Source organism: Pseudochaenichthys georgianus, chromosome 22, assembly GCF_902827115.2.
Source record: "Pseudochaenichthys georgianus chromosome 22, fPseGeo1.2, whole genome shotgun sequence".
NCBI lineage: Eukaryota > Metazoa > Chordata > Actinopteri > Perciformes > Channichthyidae > Pseudochaenichthys > Pseudochaenichthys georgianus.
In genome coordinates this window covers 8,240,905-8,267,838 of record NC_047524.1, presented here as the reverse complement: position 1 = coordinate 8,267,838, position 26,934 = coordinate 8,240,905, and the positions used below count along the sequence as shown (strand labels likewise).

The 26,934-nt window shown below is 40.4% G+C and overlaps 1 protein-coding gene across 6 annotated transcripts in view; it reads left to right on the top strand.

The window, feature by feature from the left end:
- Positions 1-26,140, top strand: part of LOC117467655 (serine/threonine-protein phosphatase 2A 56 kDa regulatory subunit epsilon isoform) — a 51,246-nt gene extending 25,106 nt beyond the window's left edge. For 5 of the 6 annotated variants that reach the window (XM_034111446.2, XM_034111445.2, XM_034111444.2 and 2 more), the window contains exons 3-14: positions 15,265-15,461; positions 17,612-17,713; positions 18,752-18,844; positions 19,009-19,139; positions 19,785-19,844; positions 20,434-20,542; positions 21,498-21,551; positions 22,140-22,190; positions 22,281-22,400; positions 24,409-24,536; positions 25,284-25,385; positions 25,963-26,140. In XM_034111446.2, coding sequence (XP_033967337.1) covers positions 15,265-15,461; positions 17,612-17,713; positions 18,752-18,844; positions 19,009-19,139; positions 19,785-19,844; positions 20,434-20,542; positions 21,498-21,551; positions 22,140-22,190; positions 22,281-22,400; positions 24,409-24,536; positions 25,284-25,385; positions 25,963-26,062 — 1,247 coding nt within the window. In that variant the 3' untranslated portion in view covers positions 26,063-26,140. Of the gene's footprint in view, positions 1-2,798; positions 2,962-15,264; positions 15,462-17,611; positions 17,714-18,751; positions 18,845-19,008; positions 19,140-19,784; positions 19,845-20,433; positions 20,543-21,497; positions 21,552-22,139; positions 22,191-22,280; positions 22,401-24,408; positions 24,537-25,283; positions 25,386-25,962 lie in introns of those variants that run through there. The other variant, XM_034111447.2, reaches the window with a different exon arrangement.
- The last annotated feature ends 794 nt before the right edge of the window (positions 26,141-26,934 follow it).

Below are 26,934 nucleotides of genomic sequence, written 5' to 3'. Positions count from 1 at the left end.
GATATGTGTGAACAACATTGTTTGTTGTCATGTCTGACACACATAATATCCAACAAGTCTATAATTAAATAAAAACCCTAGGAGGTATCAGGAACATGTGTTGTTGTGCAGTACAATGATTGTAATGCACTTGATCTTGGTTGACTAAGAGGTGGCAATCTGTCACAAGCTTCAGTCGTAAATCTTTCTGTCTTGTCATTTTGAATGAAGTCAGAACGACAGGACAAAGCAGACTAACCTGAATGCACAGGTTTATATTGACAGATTCAGTTTATTCCAATTTATTCCAATTGTTTAGCATGTTTGTACAACTTTGGTTGAACAATATCAGCCCAACATTTTCGTCCAATCAACTCTTTGTCAAGCGTTGCTGTATCTCTCTGGAAAACCACAAAGCTCCTGAATAATACACGTTTTTATCATTTGAGACTCTAAAAGCTCCGTTTTCACATTTGCGCTGGCCATACCGACGGCACTTGTTTGATGTAAAGGCTATGCATCGAGATAACTAACCTGATCACCAGCCAAAGTGAGTTAAAGGTGGGGTAGGTAAGTTTGAGAAACCGGCTCGAGGTACACTTTTTGTTATATTCCATGGAATGCTCTTAACATCCCGATAGCAATGAATATCTGAAGTGCTTTGACAAAAAATCCATAAAATAATGTTATCTGTGGAAGCCGTAGCGCTGTAAAAAGCACGACCAATCATTTTAGCCGGCCCGGCTAAAATAACTGGTTGGCCTACCTGCCTGTCAGCTTTCCATCTGTGCACAAACTTATCTCGTGCCCTCATTGGTCATGTGCGCGTTCGTGTGTGTTGGAGGAGGGGCTCTGTCAGGAAGTGGCAGATTTTTTCTGGCTGTGTATTTTCTAATTCTAGCGCACTCGAGCTGGTTTCTCCAAAATGACCTACCCCACCTTTAAGCCAACAAAAAGTCTCTAAATGCCAAAAAGAAAAATCTCATTTGGGAGATTCTGGGTTCCCAGAGCAGGAAACTAACTTGATTACCGAACCAAGACGCCAATGGTTTAGGGCAAATACAACTACTGCTGGCCCCCTCTGCTGTATTTTAAACTCCAGGATAGTGGTTTTTAATCCCGTAAGTGAAGGCTCAAAACATTTTGTAAGAATTATGCTGTTCTCACCTCTCTTTACAAATTCTGACAAACTGCCCTAAAGCAAGGCCCTTCATTTCCCAGCACAAGGCTCAGGGTGTATTAAACAGCTTCTGAGTGTAACTGTTAAGCAAATACAAATAGCATGAACGCTCATCCAGAGTCTCCTAAATCCATAACGGTTAACAAAAAAATATTGAAAGAATACTTGGAGGCAATACCTGTTTGTGTTCAAGCATGTGTACGTTTGTAAAAAAAAACAAAAACGTCTCCAATAAACTCATGGGAGAAGGGTGGGAAATATTGCCAGCAAAAGTTGGCATAGCAACAAACGCACATCTCATGGCCTACATGAATCCACCTTTCATGTACCATGGTGCGAAAAGAGTCTGCAGGGATATTGTAAATATACTTTATATGATATAATCTCATTTACATGCATGTTACAGTTGCTGCATACTTTAGGCTTCACTAAGTGTTACCACAGAGATGTTCGCTGAAGGAGGTAGAACAAGGAATGCAAGCAGAAAAGAGAGAAAGAGGTGAAGGGACTGGCGGGAAATCTGAACGAGTTGTTTTAATGTTTAATGGAGGAAGAGGAGAGGAAAGAGATGGTTCCTGTGTGACAAAAAAACCCAACTCTTCCTCCGTTTGGGAATCTGTCCGTCCTATCCTTCTTTTGTTCCCTTTCTCCTCCATATCAGGATGTTTAAATATCCCCAGAAGCAAAATAACTCTTATTGATTTAGTTAATGTGTGGATTGAAATGATTAATGTACTCGAAATGTTACTTTATTCTTTCACAAATATTTAGTATTCATAAGGCTCTACCTAATCACTGTGATTGGAATTGTCACTGCTGAAGTATTCAAACTTAAAAAACAATCACTAGGATGGAAACAAAGTAAATAAAATGTAAAAAAAGAAGTACATTCTGTAGGCACACATAAAACTACAAAGAAAGAAAATATATATATATATATATATAAATAACTTTTGACAATCAAAGCATTACAGGAATTAGAAAGACAAATGCATTTAATAATCAATAACTTTTAACCAATCAGTCCTGTTTAATTTACACCCTCCTCGCCTTTGCTTGTTGAGTCTCGCTGTTAAACGGTAATGGTAAATACATAGTCCAACAACGTCCCAGAGGAGAGGATAAAGACTTGTAATTAAAAAGCAGGTTTCATGTCCTCCCCCTGAGTGTTTCTCTCCTCTCCTCCCTCAATGACGTCAGCTGCTTTGACGTCTCACAATCGACCTCCTCTTATCAAGGCCGCTGTGGCATAAATGCAGGAAAAACCTTGAAAACACAGCCTGTTAAGAGCACATATTAGTTTTCATAGCAGCAACCTTGGCTCGTGCTGGTCAGATCCTCATGTGGCGGAGCGTGTTGTCTGACTGAATCAGTTCCCTCTCACTTCCACCTCGTGTAGGAGGACTGATCTGTTGCTGACCTCTCTGGGCAGCAGGCTTTTAAAAGAAGCGAGGGGCAGAAAATAGAAAGAAAGCGAGACTGAGTTGTACAATGCTGCACAGCGAACCCTCCCCTGTCCCTCTCCTTGCGGCTTCCTCTGGTCTCCATTCGGCCAATGAAGCCCACCGACACGCCACCTCGTCTTCCCTCCCCTCCATGTCCTCCCCTCAGGAGAAACATGATCCATGAAGTGTCTCTTTACATTTTTCCAGCCCCACTCGTTACAAACAAGCCACAAGAAGGAGCGTGGGTCCACTGAACTTCTGCCGTCCACATGTTTGGCTCAAATCCGCTCAGACCACAACGTTCATGACTGTCGTTTTCTACCGTGAGTGCCTAACAGGGAGAGGAAACCTGATTAAGTGAGTGGTGGGATTCATGTGTGTGTGGTGGTGGTGCAAACCAGTAACGTGGAGTGTTAAAGTTAGCCTCTGCTGTGAAGGGCTGTCGCTGCTGCCAGCCAGTCAAGCCTGTCATGTGTGTGTGTGAGGCAGAGGGAAAGGTAGACTTAAAATGGACTGGGAATGGTAACACAAGACGGGTGTTTTTGACTGACTGCGAGGAAAATGGAAAGCTCCCAGGTGGAATGAGTACATTTATTTCTGATTCCTAGTGGAGGAATGTGTTTGTTTGTATTAAAGCTGAATCTGTTTTGAATGAGAACCATGTTCAAAGAGGATTCAGGAGTTTATGAAGAAACGTGAGTTCAAAAGAAGAAGTTGAAGTTCGCTGCCCAGCTTGCATCAACCTCAGCTATTAAACATGTGCCAACACATGAGTACAAAGTAAACACAGACTACTGATAATCCTTTTTAAATAATCTTATACATTTTCCTTTTTGATTAATTGTTAGGTTTATAAAATGATAAATAAAATAGGCTTTCCATATTACACTGTTGGACTTCAGATGTCTTGTTTGGGAACAGACATTTATTGACACTTTTGCTGATAATTGTATTTACCGAGAACCCTTTTATCAAGCTTGTTGCTATATGCAAGTCTGATTTAATTTAAGAACAGACAAATGTTCTGCTAAGAAATGACTATTTTGTCCTTTTTTTGTACTTTGTAATACTTGGCTATGGACACATTTAGTTTCAAACTAAACGGTAGATATTGAGGCCCAGCCCTAATCTAGTACACAGTGTAGAGAACGTTTCCCAGAGACACTTCTTCTTCTCCTCACAGGAACATATTGACTACTGACTCTCGTGTTATGAATGTGCAGTAGCACGAAGGGGGGGGGGGGGGGGTGTGGGTGTGTGTGTGTGTGTGGTGTGTGTGTGTGTGTGTGTGTTTACATTAATTGGTGCTCTTGTTCCTGCTAGGTGAGTCCTGGGAGAGACTATGCTTCTCACCTGGACTCTTGAAGCTGTCTTTGTGTGAACCGTCCGATTCATTATTCTTGAGCTGATGCTCTTCAAACGGCTTCAATTCAACTTTTGACATGACGAGTCAGCTGACAGGGTTTCGAACCTGTGACCTCTCAGTTATTTCAGGGTCTGTCCAGCCAGTTCCAAACAATGCTCCTCTGCCACTCTGAATTTGAATTTTGAACATATTACAATAACATTTAATCGATGGTCTTATCATCAGACATACAGTGATTGTACGGTTCTTTGAAAAATAATGTTTTTCTTCATATTTCAAGGAATCCAAATTAAACTTCTTATGTAACTTTTTAGACATTATTCAGACAAAATCAACAATTGGACGTCCTTAATTTCTTAAGTGATCTCGTCATTTTGTTCGGCATGTATTTAATGTATTGGACAGGCACAATGTATATTTTGGATGTAGGGAGAAAGTGAGAAGGGTTCTCATGCAACAATGGTCCCACAGCTGTAATCATATGAAAAATGTGAACACAAATTTAAAGGCAAGATTGTAAAAATACTTATTTTCACGTGTTTCTTAAAAGTCATAAAGTCATTTTATACCGTTTGAAAAGAAAGGTCTTCGTATTTTTCATTAATGAAGTACTGATGCCGCTTCCTGCAGTGTTTGCTCTCATTACAAGCTTGCAGGAGTCTTTTTTGTTTGTCCCAGTGAGATACATTTCAGACATTTAGTGTGAAACCTTGTTCCCTTAAAACGGAAGCGAGAGTGACTCCGTAGCCGTGCCATCTGCCATGTTGGCTACAGTAGCTGGGAGCAAAGTTTACCCAAGATGACTGCATGTGTTAATGATTGACAGCAGCCTGGCGCCTTGCAGGAACGCTTATGTGAGACCTGAGAACATGGAGATGGGGACACGGGTAGATTGTATTTGGGTCATCAACATATATTTTTCCATCGAGCCGTTACCTGAACCAGGCGAGCACATGCACCTAAAGTCTGTGCATGTGTAGGATGTTACTACTGTCACTCTATCAAAAGAAAAGGGATGGCCTTCAATTTTGGATGATCAATTAATCCTTTAAAACAAGACGATATAACTTGTTTAGAGAATAAATAATACTTCTTCCTCCTGCAAAGTGAAAGTTGAAAGCACAGGTTTTGCTACCGCCTGTCTACATGTGGTCTGGCCATTAGCTAACAGTGGCTAATGCTAGCTAACTAGAGCCTTGGTGTGTAACGGCCATTACTGAGGATGCTATTTACCTTCCACTGGTACTACTGTTAACCACGGTATGCTCAAAGCATTTGTAGCTATCCCTATTTAGTGACCTCGATGGCATTAGTTACATTTCCTTATTTTATCAAGTGAATATGTATAATGTTTCTCAGATTTATATAATTGTAAACATAATGTAATTGGTTATTTTTGTGTGAAACAAGTCTTTTGAAGATGTCCTGTATGGCCCACAAAGCTTGTGATGGCAGTTCTGCTATTTTATTGCATTTGATGACTTGGATGATGGGTTAATGATAACTAAAAGATGAGTAATTGCTGCCAACCAGCTCTGTATTGTACACATTGCTACAGGTCAGCTTGTTTTTGACTGTTGGCCTTGGTTTCAGTTGTTTCCTTGTACCTGGTGCAGTCTCCTTTCTCTCTCCTTCGTTCATCTGTTCCAGTCTGCAGGTTTCCTTACTGAAAGTAATTATTTTCACATGTCAATGTACATCTTTGTTCATTGTTTGTTAACCGTCATGCAGTTCCCTTATAGTCTAACGTTGGCTGGTTACTTCTGCCATTTACGCTTCAATAATAATTAAAGTGGGGTTAATATGTGGAGATGATTTTTGCTGTAAACGTTTGATTGCAATCTACAGAAATCCAATGGAAAACGTTCATTCACTTTTATCAAGGGAGGTCTTGGGACGCTGACTTCCGAGTTGGCTTACAAAAATCTGCCCCACAGCACGACTGTTTACCTCCACATTTGCAGTCGGGGTCACATGACCATTCTGACCTCTTTAATAGACTGTTCCTGGTGCCGGACACTGTTTAGCTTCCTCCATGTGATTACATGTGTACAGTGATGTGATTGTCAACACAGTGTCATGATAGCTGACCAGTTGGTTGTGTGCCAGCCTCCTCTAGAGGTTTACTTGGACAGCTGATGACGGCCATGTTGCTGGGTCACGTCTGTCTTCCTGTTGGACTAAACAACAGATGTTTTGTCAGTCAGCGTTTATCATCTCTCCTCACTGTAATCCTTTATGTAATGTTTAACCCCAGTAGCAACAGCCGTGACTGCTGGGAAACGCTTCTCTTTGACAGGAAACATGACGCACAGTTTCATTTTGATTCAGATGCCAACGTCTGCATCTATATAGTCTAGCTGAAAACATATTAAGCTGTTGAATTAGCTTTAATGCTTGCAGAAAACAAATGAATCAAAGTGTTAGATCCTTTTGGCACATTACTTACAGCATAAAGTAAATAAGATCCACTAGGTATAATCGGCTGGTGGGGGTATATATGTGGGGGGGAAGTGATATTGTCTAAAAGTGAAACATCAGAAATGTAACCAAATAGTTTTGCATGTTGGCAAAATAAAAAAGGATGAAAGACATGTAGGTATCAAGTTCTAGGCTCATTTGTGTGTTGTCTGTTTGAGGCTTGTATCTGAGAGGATACACATGTACCTATTTACAGTCTACAGAAATACTTTAATAAGTGTGTGGGAGATAAAATCCCTCTGGAAGAACCTTTTCAGACCATTAACATGCACAAAGATGTATAGACAGTAGGGATGTGCATCTCCATCACTGAGGCCGATGCGATGCGCATCTCGATACGTTGCCACGATACGATACATTAACGATACATTTGAAACACCAGGCGATGCGATACGATACACTCCTGTTGCGATACAGTTCGATACGATTTGATTCAACATTATGCGATTCGGGGAGATATGATGCGATTCAACACTATGCAAAAATAATGATACTTCAATTTGGTACGACAGAGGATTTTTGTTTTATTCCTTATATGCAGCAAATCATACATTAACAAAAAAGTGCTTTACATATTTGGTACTGCACATCCCATCATGCCGTTTATTTTTTTACCTTTAAAAGCTCTCCAGAGTAAAGTACAATTGTATAACACCTCACAGTTAAACAATGTAAGGATGCATTGCTCATGATTAACAATGTGCAAATAACAGCTACCATAGTGCAATGCCCATACAGCTGCCAGCCTGATGTGCTTAACACTCATTCATAGGCTGACTCACCAGTGAGCAGAAAGCAGTGGGTTCTATAACAATAAAGAATACAAATAACCTTTCACAAACAGGTATTTCATAACTGCTTACAGTAAGGAAGACATTTAAATTATTATTGGCCTTCACAGGCTGCTGTAAACTAAACACCACTCTCTCCGACAGAACATCTCACTGAGTGATTTAACTCATATGTCTAACTTTCAGGTTTCTCTTTTCAGCCGCAGACCCCATGTCGCCTCTTTATGTGCGTCGCTAAGTTCCTCGTACTACTTGTGTACTTTAAAGTGGCTCGGCATCGTTAACAATTTGCGAGCGATTTTTCAAGTTGACCGTCTGTAGTATATAGTGCCGCGCACATATACCATCAGGACGTTACTGATGGGGTGCGGCTGCGGAGTGATACTGTGTGTATGCAAGCCCGCATCTAGGACGGATCTATGTATCATGGCTGTAGACCTGTTGAGTAATAAAGATACCTCATACAAAGGTCTACGGATACCTTATTACTCTCCATGACCTGCGGTCAACTATATAGCATAAAGGACTATTACACCGTCTTTCTTGAACAATCCGAAGTGTTGCCAAACGTTTGATTTGTAGGTATTTTTTCGGTGCGCTGTGTTTCTCTTTCTCCTCAACTTCCGTGTGTGTTGATAACTGAGACTCTCGGCCTCCGTAGTGGCGAAGCAAATATCAAAGATCGTCTCTGCTGACAAGACATGGGGATTTTATATGAATGAATCGGTTTTTTACCGATGCAAAGACGCTACGCAATCGATGCATCGCGAGTTCAACCCGGTTCAACCCAAACTGTAGCCGATGTGCACTCTTTCAACCGGTGCACTCGCATCTTGAACGTTTATGCCGATGCGAATCGGTGAATCTTAACATCTCTAATAGACAGGAAAAGAACCTACAGGAAAGGGAAGAACCTAAAAAGCATATAAGCCTCTTTTTAGAGTGATTTCAGTTTAATCTGTGACGGTATTTTTTTAAGAAATAAGAAAGTGGCAATACTTCCCCTTTAACTTTCCATGAGGCCCTTTTTAATCCTTGTCTACTTCAGTGACCCACAGTAGCAGTACGGTTGGTTGTTCTGGCCTGGGTGCGGCTGGAAAGCAGCAACTTTCTCTGGGTGATTAAGGTTCATTAGAAGCCACCAGCAGTGAGGAGAGCAAAGGTCACACCGGCAGCGCCTTGACATTCCTCCATCAATAGCTCTGCATGTCTTCCTGACTATTTCACTAATCTCCTGTCCACCTTAACCTCCACTGTTTATACCTTTTTACGAGGATGACCCCTGACAGTGTGTACATACATAAATAATAACTACAAAGTGACCTTCAGGCAGAAGGGTCGAGTAATCTGCTGAGTCCATCTGTTGGACTCTCTCCCTTTCCTGTAACTCGAGCTTGCTCGCCCACTCATACACACTCGCTACTTTTATAGACGAGGGGCTTTCCCATTAACACTAAGTGTGTGTGGACTGTTCTTAAAGAGTGCGTCGCCTGCTCATCGTTCATCTTCCTAGACTTGAATCTGCAGCGCTGTGTGTAGACCGGTACAACGTAAGAATAGTGGAGCACAGAATAACATGTCATGAGGAACCATTACGTTTAGATGCATCATAATATTGTAAATATGGAAATGTTACTCTATTGAATATATAATACTCAGACACGGTAATTTATACTAGTGGAATAATAAGTATAATTTAGGAAAAGTATTTTTTGCACTTGTACTGTAGCACTCAACCTACTTTTAATGATTTGTTTAAAGATAATACACTCCCAATTTCTTTGGATAAAGATAGCTCTTTGACCTATGTTTGTGTAGCAGCAGGAAAGACTTTGCTTGTAGATAGTGTTGCTCTTATTTGTGTTTGTTTTTCTGCATATGTATGTACTGTAAGAAGCATTGCCTTACTTACAACAGTTTTACAATCTATGTGGGTTATTCTTTGTGTTAGAGAAGTTGCATTGGTGAGGTTTTGCAGCAGGTCTGCACTTACTTATGATGACTGGACCGACCCGATGATCTCCCCTGTAATCACTGCAGACTAAATCATGTTAAGCTTATTAAACAACATTAAAATCTTTCTTAAAAAAAGACTCAACCCCATGTGAGTCCATAAATCCTGACCCTGCGTTCAGTGGATTGACTCTGTTATGTAATTAACCTTAAAGGAATTCCTGCGGTGAACCATCCGACTGCTCTCGCTCTGTGTGTCGTTAAGCTTTTTTCCGCCATTAATTAAAGGAGCAGCGTCTTCTCTCTTCCTCTGCCAAAGAAGCCCCGATGAGAGTCTCTTCCAAATCGGAGACAGAGCAGAGAGGCAGGAAGGAGAAAGCCAGGGTGAGGCTGAAGCATCAGTGTTTCCACAGTTTCTCATAAAGCATCTCAGAATAGTCCCGTTGATATTAGACCAGTTTGCTTCACGAGAGAGAGAGAGAGGATGCTTGTATCGTTTTCTGACCGGGTGCCAACTCTCCTTTCCCAGAACACAGGAAATCTGCACTATTACTAGGCTTTATATTTAAAGAAAAAATGCAGCAGATGAAATGTTTCAATCCTTATTTCAGTGTTTAAGATTTAGCCTGTTGCCCAATACAATGTTTTTAAAGTTTTACAACCCTTAAGGGAGGGACAAAGTCAATGTTTAATAAGATATATTAGGTTAGATTGGATTTACTTACATTATCCCTTAATTGATTTGCATCAAGGAAAAAGAGTATACTTCCATATTAAATAACAAGTTAGGCACATGTTATTAATAATATACGATATTTACAAAAAGAGCACAAAATAGCATTGAGTATGAGTTGCTGTAATAGGCTGCCACAAACAGTAAATATATGCATGTTAACAGTGAAAGATGTATATCTATCAAATACACAATATAAATATACAGAATAAGTTGCATCACTGTAATAGACCAGCCTACAACTGACACATTGTAAACATAAGATAGTATCGACCCTTATACAAGTGTGAAAATAAACAAAACATACATAATAATATACTAAAAGCGGTGACTGGTTCAAATAACTTTTCCAAGAACAACAGAAATCATTTAATATGGATTTTGGCAGCACCATGCATTTTATTGCCGCATTTTTAAAGCATGCACCTAAACCCCTCCAAAATCCTTAAACCAACCCCAAAAAAGAATCCAATCGCAAAACAAAATGTATTAATATAGACCTAATTATAATCAATTGACCTTGGTCTGCCATATGGACCTGCAGATAAGTGAAGTCAAAGTTACGTTGGACAACTCTTCTTGTCCACTGACACAGTTGCGGTGAACCCTACACTTCACTGGCCACACGGACGTCGACTCGCTGCTCCCGCCGCGATGCATCCACAAATAATCCTGAACATGATGGCTGGCTTACGTACAGAGAGGCCGACAGAGCAGACCAACAACTGCCAAGCACTCATTACAGCCCTCATACATCCGCTGCCCACAGTGGCTGCTGGATTAAAAAAGATCACATTTGTACCAGATAAATGGATTTGAGGATAAAGATGGATGTTGTAAGTAAACGCCACCGATGATATGGCTACTTTCGAACGGGAAAGGGCTCTAGTGGTGGTCTTATGACAAATCTGTCTTGCCAGCGTGTTTGAGTGACTTTAAAAAGGAGATCTGAATTTATTCTGAATGAAACATGCGTGAACATTGTCGCAGGTTTCAGGGTTATGTAGCTTGAGTTGGTGAGAAGGCCTTGTTATCTGAACATGGTGAGTGATGCATATTCATTACATCAATTGGCTTTAATTTGGCTAAACGGAAACCAATCTTGGCCACGATTTTGTCCTTTCACTTTGGAGGCATATTCATTTTTTTTTTTTGTCCTTTGCAATTAAAACATTAAGTTTTGGTGATTTGGAAGAAGGCACTTGTATACTTATTGCCATTCTGCTTTTATGCTTTGCTCTTGGTGCAAACATCCAGACATGTAGTAACGCAGTATTTTTAAGATGTTGTGACGTAGTTTGACGTTGGCCTGCAAAGCCGAGACTAAGACTGTGTTAAACCTGGCCAGAAATATACAAATGTTTAACTTCTTAATGTGTCCGATTATCCTTGATGTGCGGTTTAATCGCTTCTAAAGAGGAAACCTGAGCTGTAATGTTGCAAACTGCAGTGGAGGAGGAGAATGTTTGATTTATTCCAATGTTTGTATCATGGTAAAAGTTTTAGAGATTGGACTTTGGGTTGTTGAATTTGGAGACAATATTATCATAATGAGCTTTTAAAAAAAGGTGTATGTCAGTGTGCGTGTAGTAGCTATTCCACTCCAGGGTTGTTCCATGCTGATGGTAGTTTCTGGGGTGTTCTTGGCTACAGACACACACACACACACACACACACACACACACGCGCACACGCACACGCACACACACACATATTCTCTCTCATGCTTAAGTCACAGTCACACACTCTTTCTGTGTCTCTCTCTGTTCCTCTCCCACTTCCATTCCCTCGTCCTGTTCCAAGCCCATTCGCTCTGCTCTGTGTCTCTGTAGAGGGATTACTGTGTCCTGTGTGATTATCTGTCTATTAATAGCTTCCTTTAAGGCCGTTTACATGCTCCTATAGCGGCAGGATCCCGAGGCCCCGGGCTCCGTAACACAAGCCGACCCCAACGCCTGCAGCCAGTAATTACTGAAGCGAACTGTACGCTAACGTAACCACTCACCAGGACCTGACACACAACACACATGCACATATTCACTGCAATGAAAACTACCATATGAATATATTATCAATATTCTTTTGAAGTGTCTCCTCATCCTTATCTAGTCTTGTACATACATTGCAGTGCCTTGCAGATTTGCATACTTCCAGTCGAGTGGGTACAACTGTAACGTGTACATATAACATTATATACAGACATTAAAGGGTTAGGAAACTTGCAAAATCGCTAAAAAATAATCAGATGTTTCCATATGTAACCGTATGCTTCAGCAGTTTCTTACCTGCTAGATTTTTGACTTGCTTCACCAACTAACTTGTGACCACAATGAACTGAAAGATGAAAGGCACACAATTATTTCCGTTCATCACTACGACGGATCCCTTTCACATTATATGTACTCGTTAAGATACATTTTTAATATGAACAAATAGATTACAGCAGTGTTAATGCTTGCTTTAGCTTTCATATGATTCACCAAATTCTGCTACTCTTATCCAGGGCAACTGAAAAAAGATGGAGCAGGACTGAATATCTCGCTCAAGGACTTGCAGACTTTGCAGCCGCCGTAATATTCTGGTCAGCACTCTGTTTAGGTATTTGGAGCACTGAGTGATCATATCACATGCAGGGCAAAGAGGAACTTGTTTGATCTTGTTGGCGGTTTAAACATGAGGTACATCCTCCTCAGATGGTAGATTATTTTCCTTCCTGATCACACATGATTTAAAGTTCCCCCATTATACTGTTTTTCATCAATATATTATAGCTCTCAGATATATACAAAACATGTCTCTGAAGTGTTGGCTCCAAACACCAAACAGATCATTGCAGCATTACCCATAATCCCCTCTGTTTCAGCCCTGTTTCCAAAGTGCTGATTCTCTGTCTGTTACTTTAGATGAAAATAAGGAGCCCCTCCCCACGCCCCTCTGAGAGATATCTGGTTAAAAAGAACACAAAGGTGCTCTAGGAGGAGATTCAGGTGATAGGGTGGGTTGCCTTGGTTGCTGATGGTTACACAAGCCAAAACATCGTTATGGCATCATAAAGTGGCCAAAATCTGATCAGCTCATTTTCAGACATAATATAAATGGATCAGGACCATAAGAGAGAGAATCTTTTTTCCTGAGACTTTCAGAATCTCTTTACACAGAGGGGACACGCGTTGATGTAGAAGAGACATGAACAAGTGGATTTTGCATAATAGGTCCCCTTTAAGATCTCGGTTGCATTTGAGTTAAATGCATCACCTCTGATTCATGCCTGGGTTTTATGAGAGCATTGAGCTGCTGGTGGTTCATCCCACCTAGTTTTGTGGCTCTGGGATTAAAGCCTGCAGAGGCCAGGACTCCTGCCAGTCAATCAGTGGGTTTGAGTTTGTTAGTGACTGGCCTGGTTGGACTCATTGAGCTGAGCTGCAGCAAGAGGCCAGCAGGTCATAAGTAACTAGTGGCATTTGGATCAAAAGATGATTAGAATAATCACTTAAAATGAGATCTGCCAAGGGTTGTTTTCTAGGACAGGAAACGGCACTTTCTGTTCAAACGTTCGGAGCTCGACGAAGAGAATTTCAAGAGTTTTAATCCATTCAGTCTGACGAGCTGAACTCAATTTGATCTAGGTAGGATAAAGACTGATGGGACTGGTGGCTAATGTGTTTTCTATGTTTTTTTTCTAGAAAATAAGATGTGCTTATGATCCACTGGCTTTTCAAAGATTTGTTAGTCTTACCTGTACAACAACAGCAAACTGTTTTTTTTCTTCTGTGTATAAAAAAGGAAAAATATAAACAATCTTAATACCTCGAGACACTGTAAAAGTTCAGGAAAATCAACACACATCTTACCGTCTCAACTGATTTAATTATATATCAACATCTAAAGCAGTAAAAAGTAGTGATAAATACTTTTAGGGCTGCACCTAACATTTATTTTTCATTATTCATTTACTATTTTCCCACTAACCAATTGAAAATGAGCTCTATAAGATGTTAGAAAATGGATTCCTAGAGCCTTCAGGTAATGTCTATTTAATGAATGCATCAGCTAATCACTCTGCGTGTCATGAGAGGTGACAAAGTCATTCCATTGTTTCTCAAAAAGTTTCTCAATGCAGTTTGTGACGGAATTGAAAATGACAAACGCGAACTCTGAAGTGTAATTAGGGAGCACACTTCAGACACACACTCACTCGGTGTACGTTGTGTGTTGAATTCAGAGCAGCTTATCTGTTACATAATAAAGCCCGGTGCTGCTGGGATGGGAACCTCAGGTCTGGCGATGAGGGAAGAGAGTCGTGGTCTCGCTGCAGGTCTGAACTTTGAGCGACCCCTGATTCTTCTCCCACCAGCGCGCGCGCACACACACACACACACACACACACACACACACACACACACACTGTGACAGCTCAGCATTGAACACACTCGCTGCTGGATAATGAGGCCGTCTCGCTCATCCTCCCTGTACAGAGAGAAGATGAATTAGTAAGGAGCTGATGCAGAGCAGGGAACAGAGTTCTACAACTGATGTATGCGGTTGTAGCATCCTTTGTTTTCAGGGCTGCACCATTTTGAAAAATTGTCATTATATTGAGTGATGTTGCAATCTGATTCACAAAATTGGAGGGAATGATACATTTTGAAACATTATTCACAGTATAAGTGAAAAATGGATTTAAATTCTTTTTTTGTGCTGAGGATTTTATCCAAACAAGGATTTTATTAAGTTTGTGGAATATCTAGGACTCACTGAAATACTTAATTCAGAACAATATTTTTGACATTTTTCTTTTACCAAATAAAGCGCATACTGCGATTGAAAATGTAAACTGATTTTGAAGCCCTACTTACTACGGTTTTATTAAAATCCATACACAAAAACATCTGTACGTAATCCACCTTTTTGGAAGTTGTATAATCTTTTATATGTATACGGACATTGTGTTTTTTTCTTATAGTTACCATCCACATTATACCAATAAACCCTTTGCCTTGTTGCCACTGGATGCTTGATGATATCTTTCTGAATAGTTGCGGAGCATCTTCAGAACAAGTAAATTAATAGCTTCTTAAAATCATCCTATTCTCTTTCAGAAATGTTATTTAGTTAAGCTTTAGTTTCTTTAAATGGGTATTGTTTGGGTGAAGGATAAAGTCTTTTTCTGAGAATGTGCTTATTATTCTCAGCTAGACTTGAATTACTCAGACAGTCACAAGGACGTCCATTGTCTCTGCTTTTACCTCTACTGTCATCCGCAATGTTTTTTGTATTTAAGAATATCACATTTATTTCGACACTAATGAAATGTTTTTTCTCTTCCTCTCTCTCAGACGTGCCAGCGCCGGAGCAGCCCGAGCTGTTCCTGAAGAAGCTGCAGCAGTGCTGTACTGTCTTTGACTTCATGGACACGCTGTCGGACCTCAAGATGAAGGAGTACAAGCGCTCCACGCTCAACGAGCTGGTGGACTACGTGACCGTCAGCAGGGGCTACCTGACGGAGCAGGCCTACCCCGATGTCGTCAAAATGGTGAGGAGGGATGCACATTCAAAAACTTGTTGTGGTACAGGCATCAAAACCATTGTCTAATCCAGGGTTTTCCCAACCTTAATAATAATACAAGTTATATATAGCACATTTCCTGGTGCTCAAAGCTTATGACCCGTTATATTGATTTTGTTTTGGTTCTCCTGTTAACAGATTATAGTCGCAACACCTTCAGCTACATGTTAGCCGCATCTCTTCTAGAGATTTGAGGTTTAGCCATATTTTTTCCCCCCCTTGTTTGTTTGGGTTACAGCAAAAGTAGAGAATGAAAGTTACAGTTTGTCGTAAAACTGTTGAAATATAAGACTATGACAAATACGCAACTAGAAAGACTACAAATCCCAGAGTTACAGTAAGTGATGTCATTAACGTTACACATTACACTCCTGTTACTCACCGAAACCTTGTAAAGCCGGTCCCGCATGCTGGCTCTTACGGAACCGACTAACTCCCCTTGTGTGTATGTGCAGTTCTCAACACGCCCAGACTTGTAGTGATTTTCACCTCGTTTAATACTTTTCGCCTCATTCTGAAAGAAAGAAGTGAAATGTGCCAACGCGACGGCCGTCTTGGTGTTGGTGACGTGTGCGAGACGGGAGATGTAGTTCATTAAACGTTTCACACAAAAATATGTTACTTCACATTTTTACGACACATTTTTTTTTTTTTGACTTGCAAAATGATCTTTTAAATTGACAAACATCCTCTGTGTAATTCGTGGCACAATTCAAACGGGATCGGAAGGGGAGGGACTTCACCTCTCTATAGCATTTTCCTTTCGACAGAATCTGTTATGACAGGACTTTTATTCTGAAATATTTGCAGGACAGTGTTGTGAGTATGAATTAGTAGAATACCGCTAATATAAAAGACAACCTTGAAGTAGAAAGCAAGGGTTGGCGATATAGAGTCTTAAGTTGTATACCGTCAATGTTTTCCATTGATGGCTTCTGTGATATTGTTGTTGTATTATATAGCCTTCTGTTTTCTGACTGTCCCAAAGTTTCCTGACGATGGGAGGCTCCTGGTATTATTGCCTTCGACATTAACACGAGATGAACCCTTTATATTCAAACAGTTTTATTTTTGCTCACAAACTTTCCCCCACATTCCTAAATCTTAAGAAGATGAATTACAGGCTGGTTTTTCATTCATTTGCGGCTGTATGCTTTTAGATGAAAGCCAGACTCACCCACTCATGCAGAGCCGTAAACTCACCGCACTCGAGTCCTGACCCATTTTCCTCCCTCGCTGTCGTGTGACCCTGATCTGCACTCGCACACTTACATCAGCAGCCCAGAATAAAGCAAGAAGCTACACAGAGCTTCAAAGCAGTGCAAGTGTACCAGTGTTGTTGTTGGCTAAACAGAGTTTTTCATTTGAAATATAAATATGTGAACGTTACAATATTCCTGAGTCGAACATGTACATTTTTATAGCCTATTTTAGCATTTTGCATCACTTTGGAGAACAGATTAAAATGTAAAATTAAATTATTTAATCTCGGCAGCAGTGTTGAAGTCAATGCGTTAAATGATGAAGATGAAGATTCAACTTATTGTCATTACGTAGTACAGGTTCTATGTAACGAAGTGGTTTCTCTGCATTTCACCCATCTTAGTGTTAGGAGCAGTGGGCTGCCATTATGTACGGCCCCCGGGGAGCAGTGTAGGGGACGGTGCCTTGCTCAGGGACACCTCGGTAGCACTTGGTCTTTCCGGGACTTGAACTGGTGACCTTCCAGTTGCCAAGCCAAGTCCCTATCGACTTCGCCACCAAACAAAGGTGGAACTAAAAATAAAAGAAAGCCTTTTCATGTTGCTAACTAGATTCAGCTAACGTGTGTACATTGGGTGTTTGGTCTACTTGTACCAAATGAACACAGGCAGTACACACACTTCAGAATAAACATTTGCATGAAAAGAAGTCGTGCAAAAATTCTCATTGACTTGTATCTGGTTGCAACAGAGAACACAACTTTATATTAATATTGTTGAATAGGAAGATTTAAGCGTTGGTTCTCCATAGAGAACATATACAAGAACTTATATACATGTTTTAAATATGGAGCCGTTATAAGTGGGTTGTATGTAAGCTGATAATCATGTCCCTCTGTGTTTTTTTTTTACCAGGTGTCTCACAACATATTCCGGACCCTTCCGCCCAGTGACAGTAATGAGTTTGACCCCGAGGAAGACGAGCCCACACTCGAGGCCTCCTGGCCACACTTACAGGTGAACACAGCCTCACAAAAGTGTTTGTGTATTCACTTACGCTCAGTTTGGATCTTGTATATTTGATTTGTACACAAAGCAACGACTTAAAGGTACAGTTATGTGCTATTTCTTCCTTTATTATCCATCCACCCAGCATTTGTGGCTGTGGCCCAGTTTGACAGATACTTCCACAGCTTTTGGTCTGTGTACATGCCTGTTGGTACCACACTTACTGCGATCATTTTTAACACCTTGATGTGCCCATTAAAAGAAGCCCATAACGTACAAATGTATGACTAGTTTTTAAACCTAACTGACATCAAAGACTGTGATGCTGCAAAAAGTCACTTAAATAAACTGTATTGTCAAGAAAATGTTCTACCATGTATCTAACCCCTAAAACCACATGTCTGTTTGTTTACTGATTGGAAATGAGGACACAGCGTGGTAATTAGTGAGCTTTAGACATATTTAGGAGTCTATTTGAAACAGACAGATCCAGGCTAGCTGTTTCCTTTTGCTTCCAGTCTGTATGCTAAGCCAGGCACAGATTGTTTGCCCAGGACTCCTTTAGAAATTAGATACACATTTTAAGGAGATCCTTCCTTGTGGTTTTCTTAATTTGCCAAATGTTTCCAAAGTCACAAGTAACTTTTTCCCACTTTATCAGCATTTCTTTCTCCACATACAAACATCCTTTTACCTAGCTATAGCCACCTTAGATTCCAACCTTTTGTAACCTTTGTTTGACCTTTCCCTTTAACCCAGTCCAGACCCAGGGTTTACAGGTTTAGTTTGAAGGATTTCCAAAAGGAACATGTCCGACATTAATTGTATTTTCTTGATGGTCTTTTTGTTGTACAGCGGGAAGTGTGACTGTAGTTTGTTTCCGGTGTTATTCAGAGTCGATTGAAGCGAACTTCAAACTCACAATTGACAAATCGGACAAATCTTCCGACACAGCAGCTGATGGAAGAAGTTGCCCATTGACATTTCAGCACTTTTTCTTTTGTTTTCACATCAACCACATTCCTTTCTTCTTCTCCTCCTCTTTAGTTGGTATACGAGTTCTTCATCCGGTTCTTGGAGAGTCAGGAATTCCAGCCCAGCATTGCCAAAAAGTACATAGACCAGAAGTTTGTCCTACAGGTGAGTCCGTCTGCTCAAAATGTCTTCAGTTCATCCGTCTCACTCGTTTCTTCCTCCATATTTTTTTTCCTCTCTGTGTCTCTTTTGCTTCGACGTTTTTTTCCTATTCTCTTCCTCTGGGATTATGATTTCTTTATCTGTCTGCGTTCCTTCTCTCCGCGCAGCTCTTGGAGTTGTTTGACAGCGAGGATCCTCGGGAGAGAGACTACCTGAAGACAGTCTTGCATAGAATCTACGGCAAATTCCTGGGTCTGAGGGCTTTTATACGAAAACAGATCAATAATATTTTTCTACGGTGAGTAATTAGTCCGTCGAAAATGTCTTAAACATTTTTTATCCATTAAATGTTGTTTCCACTCTAATAATCACAGGGTTCTTAGCACCGTGTATCCACTTTTATTTGCCTGTTCCCTTGTAAGTTTCGTATATATAAAGTGTATATCTAGTTAAAAACTGTCAAGCTTCTTCACACAAGGGATTAAAATGTACTTTCTGGAATGATTGGAATCGTTGCTAAAAAAGGAATAGACAACTCAGCTTAACGACAGAAATGTCGCTAAGATTTTATTATATCTTTTTCACATTTGTTAGATGACTAAGCAGCACAATTGTTTCGGACACAATATTTAAGGTTAGAAAAGGTGAGGACATATTCTATCACTAGCTGGTGCAAAAAGTATTCACAGTGTACTTGGCAATATTGTCAGCTTTATGAATATTAGAAAACATGATTTTGACAAATGTGTGTTTTCAAGTTATTTCCGTGTCCAGCATCGACACAGTTAAACAGAAGTCATGTCAAATAATTCTGGTGTTTGTTTTTCTGCCAGCCATTTATAATCTCCATTCAATGTGGTCATTTACAAGTCATCTGGGTTTAGTAGTTGATCTCCTCTCACTTGTCTCCCCTCTCCTGTGCCTCCCCCCTCTCTGGCTGCAGTTTTGTTTATGAGACGGAGCACTTCAACGGGGTGGCTGAGTTGCTGGAGATCCTGGGGAGGTATGTGGAGGCCTCCGACCCTCAAACACACACTTACACACACACACCTCTGTTAGCTGATGCTTTGAGACAGAACACACACACCTCAGAGCGCCAGCAGAACTGAGCTCTACTCCGATAACCACCTGTTTTCTTTAGTTGTAATGATATAAGAATGTCTAATTTAAGCATACTCGCTTAGGGGGGGTACTGATCTTCTTCAAGAGACTCCCCAGATAACAAAATACAGATAAGAAATGAAGAGAACTCAAAAGCTGATCCTCTTTTTATGGAGCCAAATGATACTGTAGATGTGAAGTTTAGGGAAGAGTCAGGAGCAGAGTTTGACTTGTAGATAAGAAATGAATTAATCCTCTCAAACAACATATTTGATCCATACATTTCGAGTTTTCTTTCTGTGAGCCTGGAGGTTAGAGGAGCTTCATCTCTTTCTTTCTCCTCCAGGCTCCACTGCCTGTATAAACAGTCTCCTTTATTCCTGCTGCTCATTGATCTCCCACTTGCTTTAAAGCGTCACAATGAGACTCTTTCATGTGTTCATGTTTAATTTATGTTTATTTTTTCTCTATTTTTCTCTCCTCTCCCTCAGTATAATCAATGGTTTCGCTCTGCCACTGAAAGCGGAGCATAAACAGTTTCTGGTCAAAGTGTTGATCCCCCTCCACACCGTCAGGAGTCTGTCCCTTTTCCACGCACAGGTAACACATCTCTACCAATAGGCCACAAAGCAACTGACTGATTTTTCAAAAATAACTTCTTAAAGGTGGGGTCATTTATTTTAGAAACACTTTTTGTTATATTCCATGGAATGCTCTTAACATCCCGATAGCAATGAATATCTTAAGTGCTTTGACAATAAATACATTAAAAAAAATGTCATCTGTGGAAGCCGTAGTACTGTAAAAAGCACGACCAATCATTTGAGCCGGCCCGGCTAAAATAACTGGATGACCTACCTGCCTGTCAGCCTTCCATCTGTGCACAAACTGATCTCGTGCCCTCATTGGTCATGTGCGCGTTCGTGTGTGTTGGAGGAGGGGCTCTGTAAGGAAGTGGCAGATTTGTTCCGGCTGTGTATTTTCAAATTCTAGCGCACTCGAGCTGGTTTCTCCAAAATGACCTACCCCACCTTTCATGCATAGACTTGAATTAGTTTGACCTTTTTTGAAACCTGGTAACTGGAATTACAAAATTGTTAACAGAGTTGCTAGAGACAATTTACCGAAGTGTCAAACCTACACATGCTGTTTATGTCATGCAGGTGTGTGTGATACCGTGACATGACATAGTTTTAAATATATATATACTTGTGCTTTTAAAAATAAGACCTTTTTCATGCAAACTGTAATGACTTTTTATAGAGTGAGTCAATGTATTAAGTTAATTAGTCTTTTAAATTAATCAACTTTCCTAATTGAACATAACTTTTACCTCCAAGCAGAATATTTTTTGACATGCTAAAAAATTAAACCATTTCTATCTGTTCAAAATAGTTTGGCTTTTGGAATTATTAAAATTGTTTTCATGCGTCTTTGTATTTGAGCTTGTGCAGGAGTTTGCATTATGTGTTGTGCTTTGTACGAGTTTGCGTTACTCAGTGAATAGTACTGTTGTATGCAAAGCTAAAGTGTGTTGTCTCCTCTCTCCTTGTAGTTGGCGTATTGCATTGTACAGTTCCTAGAGAAAGACCCAACATTAACAGAACCTGTAAGTATCCACCAACAGATAATGACAGCTGTTTAACTGTTTTAATAGTCCATTATTTCTTTTGTGTCTTTGTCAGTTAAAGGTGAACACAATCAATTACCGTACTTTTCGGACTATAAAGCGCATCTGCATACAAGCCGCAGCAGCTAAATTGTCCGTCTGTCTTGCTCTCATTCTGTCTCTCGGTTCCACTTTTACTTTGGCGCGCTACCTGTCTCACTCTTTTCCGGCCTCCAGCTTTTCCTGCTGGAGCCCGCTGCTTAAAGGTGGCGGGCGCAGACCGGTCATAGAGCCCATAGCGTTAATGGTGGTTAATTTTACCTGTAAAATCCATAGATTTAGGAGGTTCCCTAGTGGCAGTTAGCTGTACAAAAAAAATGGGGGGGAAAAAGTCGCGGCTTATAGTCCGAAAAGTACGGTACTCAATAACTGCCATGGTAGATTTTAACATTACAGCTGGTAATTGAGGTTGATCAGAAATGGGGCAGACAGCGCCTCATTGAGGGGGAAAGGAGAAGTTCAATGAAAGTAAAACAATTATTGTAGAAATAAAAGCTTTTCTAAACTCAGCCTCTTCATCATCCTCAGGTCATCAGAGGCTTACTGAAGTTCTGGCCAAAAACCTGCAGTCAAAAAGAGGTGAGGCCTCTTTAACTTAGTTTCACTTTGAGTGGTGTGTTTTTTCTCTGCGTGTGTGGTCACGTTTCTTTTGTCCGTTGCTGTGTGCAGGTGATGTTTCTAGGAGAGCTGGAGGAGATCCTGGACGTCATCGAGCCCACACAGTTTGTGAAGATCCAGGAGCCGCTCTTCAAACAGATCTCCAGATGTGTGTCCAGCCCACACTTCCAGGTCAGTCAGCGTCCTCTGCTGATCAACTGTTAGGATGGAAATGACTATGTGCTTTACTTTCAATGTAGTGTAGAAACAGGCATGTACATAATCTGTTTAGGGATTTGTAAGAGTAGTTAGGAGTGTGTTAATACCGTTTCAAAGTGTCCTTTAAACCTATTTATATAAAGCAGGGGTCTCCAACACGTCGATCGCAAGCTACCGGTAGCTCGCGGGCAGCTTTTCAGTAGCTCGCCTATCGATTATAGCGTAGTAATGTTGCTTCTTGATTTTTCGGCCACACAATAAAGTGTTTTTATTTTAGAATTGTTTCTGTCACACAAATATAAAATTGGTCCGTGACGCAGAGATCAAGGAGCAGATGTGACAGCGGCACAGCGACACCACACATGGAGCAGTCTGCTTTCTCCAGCAGCACCAGTCAGAACCAACAGCAGAATGACCCGCTCTGAATCACTCTTGCTATTTTCAGTTGATAAATACGCGTGTAAAGTTTGTGAAGACAGGAGGAAAGCTTCCGCAATCACCGTCTCCTCTCCGTTCCTCCAAACCCCGCCCCCCCTGAAAAATAACTACTAATAAGAGTGACAGGCTGATAGTGACCTGAAACTTTATTATTCACTTAATCACTGATTGAGATGATGAAGCTAACTTAATCTCATACATTCATGGGATTCATGTAACAGTAAGACAGAGAATGTAAGTGTGCACCCACATGCACTATTTTTGTTTTTATAATGCTGTTGTAAATACTCCTGTTGTCTGCTGTGTTCAGACTTAAGTCATGTGTGTGATGCCTCATTCAGGACATTCAGTGTCCTTTTTTTAACAGAAGACCGTTGCTTGAAGCTACAGCTAGACTGCAGAAGTATTAGTTTGAGGATGGAAAAATGTCACACACAGATATAGGGAGGCTAGACCTATACAATTGATTAATTATGGTTTATAATTTCATGTCAATACGAAGAAGAAGAAAAGATGACTGCACTGTTCAGTGTCAATCCTGTGGAGATGGAGGTTATACATCTCCAAAATCATGTTCAGCTTAAGTTTCAGCAAAACTCACAACATTTCTGGAGCCTTGTACGCCCAGAAAACTATAAGAACATTCACCAAGCAGCACTGAACATGTCTGCTTTATTTGGTTCTGTATACATCCCTTTGTGAAGCAGCTTTTTCTGGCATGAATGTCATGAAATCAAAATACAGAAGAAGACCGACAGATGAACATGTAAATGACTCTATTAGAGTGAACCTAAGTGGGTCCAGCATACACCTGTATGGTAGACTCCATGCAGCGCCAGTCATCTCACTAACTGTAAAAAAGAGTGAATGCACTTATTTTACATGTGCCATAAGATGCTTGCAAGGTGGTGATTAAGGCGATGTATTTACTATGTGGGCCACAATAAGAAGTGAAAACATTGTAATTTGCTCTTGGACATTTATGTGAATCTTCAGTGATGTACTTACTATGTTGTCCATATTAATATGTGAGAAATTGTCGTTTTCTTGGACCTTGATGTGAAGTTAAGATTTGTGATAAGCTTTAGGTATTGATTTCACACAAAAGTAGCTTAATTCAACTGATGAGTGCTATGTGAAAAAATGTAAGCGATGCGATGCAAGTAGCTCTTGGCCACTTTCATTTTTTCAAAGTAGCTCTCAGGTGGAGAAAGGTTGGAGACCACTGATATAAAGGCATCGTCCTAACTTTTTTTTACTGATTATTTTATATTTTTGCATTTCCTCATATATCATAATTTTCTACTTTTTTTGTTTCTATTTGTCAAAAAAATCCTAAAACTTTTTTTTTTTGTATTTTAAAATACTTTTTTAAGTTTATACATTTCATTTTATTTTTTTCTGTATCATAACATAGGGCAGCACCTATACCTTTTTAAGGCTTTCGTCTATAACAAACATATTTGGGAAATGAATGGGAGGACACAAGTACAAATATTCAGGATTCTCCACAGACTGAGCCAGGTTTGTGTTTTGGTGGCAGGTTGCGGAGCGAGCTCTGTACTACTGGAACAACGAGTACATCATGAGTCTGATCGAGGAGAACTCCAGCGTCATCCTGCCCATCATGTTCGCCAGCCTCTACAGGATCTCCAAAGAGCACTGGAACCCGTGAGTAACGCTTGAAAGGAATCACCCTTTATGTACAAAAATAAGACTGGATTTGATCTTTTTAAAGAAATTAGCCAAATTCTTTAGGTTTAAGATCATTTTAATTGAGCTTTGATTCAATGTTCCCACGTTGCATTTTTTCTGAGCAGCAGCTCTCATTTGTTTTTACTGTTTTTCTCATGACCTGAAATTCACACTGAGCAGTTTTTTTTTTACCACATGACGGCTCTGTTTACTGTAAACAGCAGACAACACAACTTCTGAGTGCATGACCGACAATTTAAAAAAAAAAAAATCTTGAATATTAAACATATTTAAAAAAACATTTGTCTTTTAAAATGCATTTAATTACAACTCTGTACGAAGTCAACATCCTACTATTGATCCAAAACAGCCATTTGAAAGCATACTCGGAGGAAGTCACTCCATAAATAACATGTACTTTACTGCTGGTAGGTTTCTCATGTATTTGAATGGGATCATTTATAAATCTATAAGTTAAAACACTGTTGTTATAAATTGATGAATTGTAATATGCTAAAGACACGTCAATATGTCCAACTTCTCACGTTTTTTTAAGTTGTTGGAAAATCTAAATAATTAACTATAAAATAATATATTCACATTTCAATATAGTAAGAAATGAAACCCACGAATGGATTTGTCTCGTGGACTCTTGATCAAAGTTTCTAGCCGCTGTGAATCCAGATGTTGTCAGTTGTAAACTCTGCTCTTCTCCTCCTGCAGGGCCATCGTGGCGCTGGTGTACAACGTACTGAAGGCCTTCATGGAGATGAACAGTACCTTATTCGATGAACTCACAGCCACTTACAAGTCGGACCGCCAGCGGTGAGGAGCTCACACTCACATCATCATCTCATTTATTAATGTTGTGAAAGTTAATGACACCTGCAGGGAGCTGCTTAACACAACCAGTGTTACCATCATCATCATCATCATCATCATCACACCCTACATATATCAGGACTTATACAAGCTGTGCTTATAAAACAGCAGCCCTAATGAGTGAGTTAGTAACAGCGCTAGAAGTAGGAAAACTAAGAATATAATATCTTACAGGCTTTTTAGTAGATGTAATGAAAAGTATGTCCTGATTACGTAATAATAAAGCCTCAATGCTCAATCTGAAAGCCAGACAGCGAGGGACGAAGATCTGAGTAAGGCAAAAACGTTCACCGCTCACCTCATCAGCGTCCTACCGTTTGATATGCTCCATGCCGACTCTCAGAAAAAAACTTTAAACTGTAATATTATCCACGACGTTACATTTTGTACCTAAATGGTCACAAATCCCTACATATTTAAATCTCTGAAGAAACCAATGATGTTGGCAGAGATTCAGCAGTTTAAAAACAGGCTCTCGTGTCTCAAACACAAAATAAAACTCCATGTTTTGTTGTCGCAGTGAGAAGAAGAAGGAGAAGGAGCGGGAGGATCTGTGGAAGAAGCTGGAGGACTTGGAGCTGAAGAGGGGCCTTAGGAGCGATGGGATCATCCCAACTTAACGAAGACAGCCGCGCTCCCCCTCTCCCCCCCCTCCTCTCCCCCTGTGACTCCCCCTCCCCTCCATCCTTACCCCGACTCCCCCCCCCCCCCCCAAACCTCTCCACATCAGCCATGTCTGCCCAGAGCTCCGAGAAATCCCCGATACAGGTCTCTGGATCGTCACGGAGAGCCCGCTGGTTTCTTAATTGTTTTTTTGGTATGTTTTTTTTTTCTCTCCTGTGTTTGTGCGACTTACTTTACAGTAGATTCATCACGTCTGTTTTCATTATTTCAACAGCACTGTAAATACTTTTTTTCCCCTTAAACTGATATTATTGCAAACAGAAAAACAGAACAATAATAATAAAAAAGGAAGAAAAAAATAGTAAATGAGAAAATGACTTGTGTGGGCGGGTGGATTAAACAACATCAAACGTGTGGACTGTAGGACGCGAGAAGAACTCTTGGAAAACATAAAACGACAAAAAAAGAAGATTTTAACTCTTCTTCCCGCCCTGCTTCCATACAGTCCCGTGTTTCATTTTATTTTCATGGTTCTCCTCTTTGCTTTTCCTCTCGTAGCCTCCGACTTTCTGTTACCTCCCTCCCTCCTCTCTAATGGGGCATCTGTCATTTCTGCCCCCGTGTGGGACGTCCGGACTGATAATGGGTTCCCCCTCCTCATTAAGGTTCCTCTCTGGCCCCGCCCTCCTGTCTTCAGGTTCTCCCTCCTATTTTGAACAGTGATAAACAATTGAATAAATCAAAATTTTTTTAAAAAACAGTAACCGGGACCTTCAGTACACACAGATCTTTGGGTGCGTTTACATGCGTGTTCATGGAAGAGTTCCTTGTTTGGGTATTTAATCTTAATATTGTTTTTTCCATTCTG